The sequence below is a fragment of the Hylobates moloch genome, unplaced genomic scaffold (assembly GCF_009828535.3).
Source record: "Hylobates moloch isolate HMO894 unplaced genomic scaffold, HMol_V3 SCAFFOLD_17, whole genome shotgun sequence".
Classification (NCBI taxonomy): domain Eukaryota; kingdom Metazoa; phylum Chordata; class Mammalia; order Primates; family Hylobatidae; genus Hylobates; species Hylobates moloch.
In genome coordinates, this window is record NW_026652292.1 from 37302228 (window position 1) to 37312400 (window position 10173).

At 41.7% G+C, this 10173-nt stretch overlaps 1 protein-coding gene across 1 annotated transcript in view; it reads left to right on the forward strand.

Moving 5' to 3' along the window:
• Window positions 1-7507, forward strand: part of C7 (complement C7) — an 80010-nt gene extending 72503 nt beyond the window's left edge. Inside the window, exons 16-18 of the mRNA XM_032135469.2 lie at window positions 1330-1420; window positions 4294-4478; window positions 5962-7507. Of these exons, the coding sequence (XP_031991360.1) occupies window positions 1330-1420; window positions 4294-4478; window positions 5962-6143 (458 nt within the window). The 3' untranslated portion in view covers window positions 6144-7507. The remainder of the gene's footprint in view (window positions 1-1329; window positions 1421-4293; window positions 4479-5961) is intronic.
• The last annotated feature ends 2666 nt before the right edge of the window (window positions 7508-10173 follow it).

Sequence of the window (10173 nt, forward strand, 5' to 3'; positions counted from 1 at the left end):
GGACTGCAATGGCGCAATCTCGGTTCACTGCAACCTCCACCTCCCGGGCTCAAGCGATTCTCCTGCCTCAGCCTCCTAAGTAGCTGAGATTACAGGCACGTGCCACCACGCCCAGCTAATTTTTGTATTTTTAGTAGAGACAAGGCTTCACCATGTTGGCTAGGCTGGTCGCGAACTCCTGACCTCAAGTGATCCACCTGCCTTGGCCCCCCAAAGTGCTGAGATTACAGGCGTGAGCCACCGCACCCAGCCAAGAGAAGTGTTTTAATAATGAATCTTGTTATTGAGACTGCTGACCATGGCAGGCATACTTCACATTGCCACCATTTTTACAGGTTTCTGAATGTTCACAAGATTGTAATGTCATGTCCAAGGCTCTTGAATTTTCCAGAGTAAGGAAGTATTCCATAGTTTGTGTATTCATAAAAAATCCTCTTCAGATAAACTACCTTTATAGATATAGTAAATGACTATCTAGTTTTATGATGCAAAAGTGTATGGCAATGAATTTCATTGTAATAAAGCTGTTAGGAGGTTAAAAAAGTCAGGATGTTTTTAGATCATTCCCATTGCAATCAGGGATAGTGGAGAGGATGGCGGTCACATTATCCTCTCGTAAGCTGGACCACGGTGTTTACCTGTCAAAATTGAAATGATGACTGAATTGTCAGTTTCTGTAAAACACAAAGTTATAGAAAGAATTTTATTAGTGTAAGGACCCCCAGACATTTATTCACTGTTGAGGGAGACCACTTAGACGTAAGAGGTTATTGTAGATCTTCTTGGCATACCAGGGAGTTCTCTGTGTATAAGTCAAGTGATGTTGCTGCTTTCTGCCTCATTATGGGCACAGCAGGCAGACTGCAGTCCAAACAACAAACAGTTTATAAGCACCAGCTTCTTGAAAGGGAGCCACTTTATTGTCCTTGGATTCAGACCAATGTAGAATTAAATGCTGCCTGGGCCAGTTTGTTAAATGGGTGAAGTAGCACCAACTTCCTAACTTTTTTTACTCTTAATTTTCTGATTTCTTAGGTGGGCATTTGTTAGGGAGGCATAAATATCCCAATGTATAAAAAGTGCATGACAAATATAAATGTTCATGAGATGGTAGCTATTACTACTAATGCAGTTATTTGTAATGTGGCTCTAGAAACTCTCTATAGCTTGTAAAATGTATCATAGCTTGATTATTATTACTATTGTTACTATGCAAACACATTGCAGTTTGAGAATACTACAGACCCTGGTCCAGCAATTAAAATAATACCTTGTTTACTATGAAGAAGCTTTTTTCCTAATGACCACATCTCCCTTATCCTTTCTTAGACAATCCGTTAACACAGCCAGTGCCTAAATGTCAGCGCTGGGAGAAACTGCAGAATTCAAGATGTGTTTGTAAAATGCCCTACGAATGTGGGTAAGTGCCGCCTTTGCTCACTTCTCTGTTTTGTTTTATTAATGATAAGGGATAGTTTCTTAGATGCTAGTGTCTGTTGGATGGAAGGTGTAGCTTACCAAGAGTTAAGGGTCTTTGTTTGCATTTTGATGTAGTCCATCTGCTGCCTGTTATTTGCCTGGGTCACTAAGGGCTGACAGCCATGGCATTAAGCAGTGTTCTAATCTGGCTAGTGGAGAAGGCTGCAGGACTACTTGAGCACTGCTTGTTTTATATATAAAATGGAGCAAAATGGCAAACTGTCAGCTGAGGATTTAGAACTTTAGAGGATTAGAGGATTAGAACTGAAATTCCTTTGGCACATAAACTCTTAAAGCAATACTGATAGGGAAACAGCAGCTGCTTTTGTTGATTCTTGAAGCATCTTCTCTAGATTTGCATGGTTAAGAATGCCACCAATTTGAAATCATTCCATTGTAGGAGGATATCTCAAAGTAGTTAATAGATGTCTGTGTCACGGTCTTAGTAGGATAGAGATGGCACAATTAAATTAGGACAAGAAAAGTTTTATTAGCAGGAATATTTACAAAAATGTGAACAGAGGAAAGGAAACTACAAGTCCCATGGCGGTATTCCTAGACTAACAGCTTGACCATATAGCCATACCCAGGTCCAAGGAGTAAGGAGAGGGGCATTCAGGAAAAACTGGAGACAGAGAGGGCTGTGTAGAGATGGCCCTGAGGAGGAGCTGACACTCTCATTTTAGGGACCTCAGAGATCCCACAGGCATGAGCCAGGGGCATAAATACCTCAACTGCACTCTCTTTCCTGCCTCGAGTCTCCTGCCAGTCAGTGCTCACCATTGATCAAACCAACTGAAGCTAGAGGCCGAGGAAGTCCATGATGTGGCCCACACATGTCAGCCTCCCAGGCAGGTGGAGAAGAGTGGAAAGTGGATCCGGGGAGGAAATAAGAAATATCCAGCCCTTAGACTTAGTGGCCATTTTTAAAATTAAGAACCAACACATGACCTGGTGCGGTGGCTCACGCCTGCACTCCCAGCACTTTGGGAGGCCAAGGTGGGCCAATTGCTTGAGCTCAGGAGTTCAAGACCAGCCTGGGCAACATGGTGGAACCCCTTCTCTACAAAAAATACAAAAATTAGCTGGGTGTGGTGGCACACTCCTGTAGTCCCAGCTACTCAGGAGACTGAGGTGGGAGGATTGCTTGAGGCCAGGGAGGTTGAGGCTTCAGTGAGCCACATTCATGCCACTGCACTCCAGCTTGGGTGACAGAGCTAGACCCTATCTCAAAAAGAAAAAAAAAAAAAAAAGAACCAAAACACTAATTACTTGGTTTTCAGTGATTTTGGTTATCAAAACCGATATCCAACTTCTTGAAGCTACAGTGGGTAATTGTTATTGTATATAGTAATTTCTGGTGTGAAGAGGAATATAAATAACTAAATGGTGTGATGGAAATTGTGGTCAGCCTAGATACATTCTGATTCTAATATTCTGACTTTGCTGCTAATCTTTAATAATTATTGTTTATTTTGAGTCATTTTCATCCTCTTTCCAACTTCCCCATTTCATTTAGTTTATCTGCAGCTCGTTGTTAATAGTTATGGTATAAATCTCCATGTCATTCCATGGTCTCAGGTACTGGCAACAAGGTGGTATTGTAAGGTCTTTACCCTTTCAGCTGTTGTAAGTAGTTCTATTTAAAGTTTCAATAAACATGAAAAGATAGATTCAAAACAACAGGATTTGTTTCTGTTTTATAAATAACTCCAAGTAAATTTAGCTTTTGGTAGAAAAGGAAAATATTAGAACTAGATAAAGTGTGTGAATATAGACTCTTTCTGACTCCATCTGGTATACAAAAATGCTCTGTTGTCTAAGGTTTCAGTGACAGTAATGCCCTCCGTGTCTATCAGCGTTCAGAAATGTGGAGTTTTCTGATAGCGACATTTCTAAATAGCTATTTTTTTCCACTATTTTAGCACCAATGCTATGAAAAAGGTAGCACATTTTATGGAAATATTTCTTTTTTTTTTGGGGGGGACACAGTTTCATTCAGTCATCCAGGCTGGAGTGCAGTAGTGCAATCTCGGCTCACTGCAACCTCTGCCTCCTGGGTTCAAGTGATTCTCATGCTTCAGCCTCCCGAGTAGCTGGGATTACAGATGTGCACCACCACGCCCAGCTAATTTTTGTATGCTTAGTAGAGATGGGGTTTCGCCATGTTGGCCATCCTGCTCTTGAACTCCTGACCTCAAATGATCCACCTGCATCGGCCTCCCAAAGCACTGGGATTATAGGCGCCTAACCTTATGGAAATATTTCTAAACTATTTTGTAAACATAGATACTTTTAAAAGTAGCATTGAAAAATACAGTTTCATCTTCCCGTGATGATTTAGGGTCATCCATTTTTGGACGATGTAGTTTTATGGACATGAACTCTTGACTGTTGGGCTGGGATGAGCTCATTTCTCCTGCAATTAATGGTCCCATTTGACTATGATCACACTGAATGCTTGGTCTCCACTGGCTTTGTGTCTCCTTCTTTGTCAGCTGTTGTTAGCAGACCTTGCCTTCTTATCTAATTTGCTGTACCTGATCTGTTCTAGATGGAACTAGATCAACACTAGATATCTACACTTAGAAAAATTGTGAGCAAATGAAGAGTAAATACAAATATGTTCATTTTGAAGACCTAAGTGAGTTGGACCTAGGAATGAAGGGGATTTGATTTTCCACCTTTTTTTTTTTTTTTGCTGTGGGTGATAACATCTGGGGGCACTAAGGTCAGAGCATCACTTTTCGTTTCTCCTTCTCAGCTTTTACGAACAAAAATCTTGTAAATAATGTCATTAAAAATTCTTTTCAGATCTTCCTTGGATGTATGTGCTCGAGATGAGAGAAGCAAAAGGATACTGCCTCTGACAGTCTGCAAGATGCATGTTCTCCACTGTCAGGGTAGAAATTACACCCTTGCTGGTAGGGACAGCTGTACTCTGACTGCCTCAGCTGAGAAAGCCTGTGGTGCCTGCCCACTGTGGGGAAAATGTGATGGTAAGGGGCCTTTCATATTTGTAAGTATAAGAATGCTAAAGTCACAGTGCTGAGGATTTTACAAATGTAGTTTCTAGTTTAGCAGTGGGCCGAAGAAGATACTTGAGGATGTTAAAAACTCAGACTGATTTGACATGTACTGACCTCTCCTATACCCCTCACTGGAGAGGGGCACAGATCACAGATCTCAGAGGATAAGATTCCCACTTTCCTGATGTGGAAATGTTCTCCCAAACAGGGGTGATTCCATGCCACCTTCAAGATTTTTACTCTGTCCTTGTATTATCCATATTGTGTACTCATTTTTTAAAAGTCTGACATAAAAATAACTTTAAAATGAAAACTTTATATCATGTCCTTAAAAGGAGGTATCACTTGCCATAAATACTAGGTAACTATAAAAGTTATATGTAATGGAACAAAATAAAGTTGTGGACTCTAGCCAGATACTGGTCCAACATTGACTATGCTGTTTCTCTGTGAGTTTAGCTAGTGTTAGAGGGGTGTTAAAAACATACTAGCACCAAGCCGACACTTTCTTCTAGAAGTAATCAGACGGATTTGAAGAAAATAGAAGAAGAAGTTACTTTCTCACCTTGTGATTCAATATTTGCTAACACTATGTTTAAGTAGCACTTACAGTGATCTTGAACTCCCCCAAGAGCACGGCAAACCTCCCATGATTTGGGCAGAACTGTGAAAGGGGAATGGCTGGGTCTCCAGAGCCGAGTCACTGTCTGGGCTTCCCTATCTGTAAATTTGGGAGCTGGACTCTATGACTTGTAAGTTCTCTGTCAGCTCTTCACTCTCTGCCCTCTTGGCCTGTACCCACTGGCGCCTGTCCCCTCACTCCCTCAAGGTTTGCAGCACAGACTGATGACATACATATGTGACTCTAGCCACATCTGGGTCACTTTTGGTTAGGCGGTCACCACTGTCTGCCGGCTGACCTTGTTACTCATCTTTGGAAGACTCCTGGCTGGTGTATTCCAACCATGGACTTTCCATGCACAGGCTCCTTGCCTCCCTAACTCATTTCTGGTTTGATTTTTGGGATTTGTAGCCTTTTGCATGTCATGCTCTCTCTCAAAGCAAGTTAAGTTCTCTTTTTTTCTATCTCTCTTTGTTTGAGTCTTGACTTGGTTCTTTGTTGAGGGCTTCTCATTTGACCTCAATTTCTGCCCCATATGGACAGCAGCATGTATGTAAGAGACAGATGAAGAGCTCTTGACTTGGATAAAACCACCTCATGTGGGTCTAACCAATATAAAGCCTGCTACCAACCTCAAAACCTATTTCTTTGGAGTGGAGCAAAATGCCCTAATTTCCTGGTCCTACTGCTTTTCCAGGGGATAATTTATTATATCATTCCAGGCAGGAGCTTCTATAGCTCTGATCACCACATTATTACTTTGGAGGTGATGTGCTTTGACTCCCCCACCTCCACAGTGTACCATTAAACCTCTTTTGCTTACTTTTCCAGGTGAGAGCAGCAAATGTGTCTGCCGAGAAGCATCGGAGTGCGAGGAAGAAGGGTTTAGCATTTGTGTGGAAGTGAACGGCAAGGAGCAGACTATGTCTGAATGTGAGGCAGGCGCTCTGAGATGCAGAGGGCAGAGCATCTTTGTCACCAGCATAAGGCCTTGTGCTGCGGAAACCCAGTAGGCTCCTGGAGGCCCTGGTCAGCTTGCCTGGAATCCAGCAGGCAGCTGGGGCTGAGTGAAAACGTCTGCACAACTGGGCACTAGACAGCTTTTCCTTCTTCTCCAGTGTCTACCTTCCTCCTCAACTCCCAGCCATCTGTATAAACACAATCCTTTGTTCTCCCAAATCTGAATCGCATTAGTCTTTTGCCTCCTTTTTAATGTCAGTAAGGATATGAGCCTTTGCACAGGCTGGCTGCGTGTTCTTGAAATACGTGTTACCTTCTCTGGGCCTTGGTTTTTTAAAATCTGTAAAATTAGAGGATTGCGCTAGAGAAACTTGAATGCTCCATTCAGGCCTATCATTTTATTACGTATGATTGACACAGCCAATGGGCCAGAACACACTCTACAAAATGACTAGGACAACAGAAAGAACGTGATCTCCTGATTAGAGAGGTTGGTTTTCCTCAATGGAACCAAATACAAAGAGGACCTTGAAAAAAATGACAGACACAAACTATTTCTATCCTGAGTAGTAATCTCACACTTCATCCTATAGAGTCAACCACCACAGATAGGAATTCCTTATTCTTTTTTTTTCTTTTTTAAAGACAGAGTCTCACTTTGTTGCCCAGGCTGGAGCGCAGTGGCACGATCTCATCTCCCTGCAAACTCCGCCTCCTGGGTTCAAGCGATTCTTGTGCCTCAGCCTCCCAAGTAGCTGGGATTACAGGTGCCCGCCACCATGCCCAGCTAATTTTTGCATTTTTAGTAGAGATGGGGTTTCATCATGTTGGCCACGCTCGTCTCCAACTCCTGACCTCAGGTAATCCGCCCGCCTTGGCCTCCCAAAGTGCTGGGATTACAGACGTGAACCACCAAGCCTGGCTGGAATACTTACTCTTGTCGGGAGATTGAAACACTAAAATGTCAGAGCAGAATTCATTATGCTGTGGTCACAGGGGTGTCTTGTCTGAGAACAAATACAATTCAGTCTTCTCTTTGGGGTTTTAGTATGTGTCAAACATAGGACTGGAAGTTTTCCCCTCTTCTTTTTTCTTTTGAAAGAACATCAGTTCATGCCTGAGGCATGAGGGATTGTGCATTTGAGAATAGTTTTCCCTAATGTGGATACAGTCCCAGAGTTTTCAGGGAGTACACAGCTAGATTAGTTTGAAGCATTGACCTTTTATTTATTTCTTATTTCTCTTTCATCAAAACAAAACAGCAGCTGTGGGAGGAGAAATGAGAGGGCTTAAATGAAATTTAAAATATGCTTTATTATACAAATACTATCTCTGTATTGTTTTGGCCCTGTAAATATATTTCAAAACTTCAGATGACAAGGATTAGAAAACTCATTAAAGATGCTATTCTTCAGAATTGTTTCATTTGTATGATGTTTCATTTTGGAGAAGATTTTCATGATGAATGGTTAATGTGTTCTTGCCTGAAGTTTTATGTCTGATCCAGATCTAGCTTTTTGTATCAAAGTGTGCCCTAAGGGAAGATGCAGATATAATATGTTGAAGTTACAAGGAGGCAGGTTTCAATTGGTTAAAAACAATGACATTCAGACATTGCAACTGCATTTGTTAGAGGTTATTACAGAGTTAATTTCTACTCTGGATGGGAGGACACATTTGAACATGCTAGGCCTGGATGCAGACCCTGAGACAAAAGGTTGAACAAGTAATTCATTTGGAAGGAAATACCTCAGTATCCTTCCAATAATTTCTCCTCTTAGCTTAAGCTGGTATGGAGTTAGATTCCTACCGCTTATGTATCACCATGCCCCCTTCGTAAATAATACAGAGGATGTGGTCAGCATTATCAAATATCATCAGAGATTGAGGTCTGAAAAAAAGGAAATGAGTAGATGTAACTAAGAGGTTTGAGAAAGGAATTTCAGCAGAGTTATTGAAGGAGAAGTGAAGGAGAGGAGAAGGAGAGGAGCAGTGAATGTTGTCTTGAAGAGGTGTTATCTTGAAATACTATATTTTTTTCCTCCTTTTCTTTTCTGACCATTCTTGTGCTGACCTTTCCTCTAGTCCAACAGAGGCATTCACAATTGCCTGTGGAGAATTAGGATTGTCACAGCAGGTCAGCAAGGAGAAAATCATTTTTAAGATTAAATTTTTAAAAATGTTTTGAAACTTCCAAAATAAGTTCTTGAACGCCTATGGAGAGGCTTTGAGGAAAGCTAATGGAATGATTTTATGCCACAAAAATAAATGGAAAAAGAATACAGAGTGTAAGAATTCCATCTTCCTGCCCTTCCCTGTGCCTCAGATCAGGTGAGGGTCATCTGGGTTAGAAGGGGATAGAGCCTTGGAGGAGGCAGAGGGCAGAAAGCATTGCTGAGATTAGAGTCATTTGGCCCTCAGAAGGAACAGACGGAGAGAAGGAAATTGGCTGGTGCATTAATCATCACTAGCTTCAGGGAGCTATGTGGAGGCCAAGGCACATCCTACAGATCATCGCTTACCACTCATGAGGACGCTACAAGTTACCTGGGCAGAGAAGGTGCCTGAGAATGTTTCCTAATCGTTTTGAGAAGTGCCTTCCTGTGACATCTTATGTATTTCCTAATCGATCAAAAGTAATGCTGCTTGTCTAAGCGCTGAGATTTAATGGGCCCCATTCAAACTGTTATTAATGTAACCTTCCTTCCCAGTGCAGGATGACTTGTAATCACCTTGAAAGAGAAGGAAGGTTCTTGGTATTCAGGTAGGGTATGGTAGGGATGTGCAGTGCCAAGCAGGAAATCTGACAAGTGACCCCTGGAACTTTGGATTACCTAGCAACTAGCCAGCTAACTGGCTAATCTGATTGAGGGTTGCCCTCTTTGCTGGGCAGATTATGGCTAATCTCAGCTTCACATGAGTCTTGTGAACCATCTAGTTGTTTTGTAACTGCTAAGACCTGCAAGTGCTGAGCAGCTAGTTTATACAGCATTCCCTAAAACAGCCTAGTATGTGTCCATTTATGTGCCCGGCTTATTATGTGTCCACTTATGTGTCCAATTATTAATCACTTTTTCTTTTGGTCAAGGTATGTGTATTAATCAATATTTTTTGCTGAGACCCATCCTATCTCAGTCTGTTTTATGCTGTTATAACAGAATATCACCAACTGGGTAATTTATAATTAGCATAAATTTATTTGGCTGCTGGTTCTGAAGGCTGGGAAGTCCATGAGCATTCTGCTGGCATCTGGCAGGGCCTTCATGCTGCATCATCCTATGGCAAAACGTGGAAGGGCAAGTGAGAGCAAGAGGGAGCGGGGGCTGAACTCGTTTTTATAACAAAAGCACCCTCATGATAACTAACCCATTCCTATTATAACAACACAATCCATTCATAGCAACAGAGCCCTCGTGTCCTAATCACTTCTTATGAAGCCTTGCCTCCCAGCACTTGCACTGGAGGTAAAGTTTCCAACATGTGAACTTTGGGAAACATGTGCAAACCATGGCACCATGGTTTATCATTTTTCTATATTTTCTTTATGTTCCTATTCACATTTCTTATACACACATACTCATCCACCACAGGCATTTGGATTATTTGGAGATAATGCACACATACTCACACATAATACACACAAACTTACTCACTTATACACACATACTCACCCACCACAGGCATTTGAGTTATTTTCACAGCATAATAGCTAGTGGAAGTGGTCACCATCATAAACTCAAAGATAAATTGAGATATTGCATACTTTGGGCACAAGATGAAGTGGGTGTTCAGGGGTATCCAATATTTCTCTTTCTCTTCTCTGAAGTAGAGTGGATAGACAAAGAAGAGAAGAGAAAAGAAAAGGGGAGGCAGGAGAGATAGAAAGAGATAAATTGGGCCATTCTTAGTATGGGATTGGCAGAACTGAGTAGCCATACCAGTCCACTGAGATTTTTCTTCCTTGATGGACTAGTTAAAGCGTACTCAATACTTGTGTTAGAAATAGAATGGCCTGTTTCTTTCTCAGAACACTAAGCCAGAAAACTGACCTCAGTAGGAGGCAATTTCCGTTAATATCTGAGA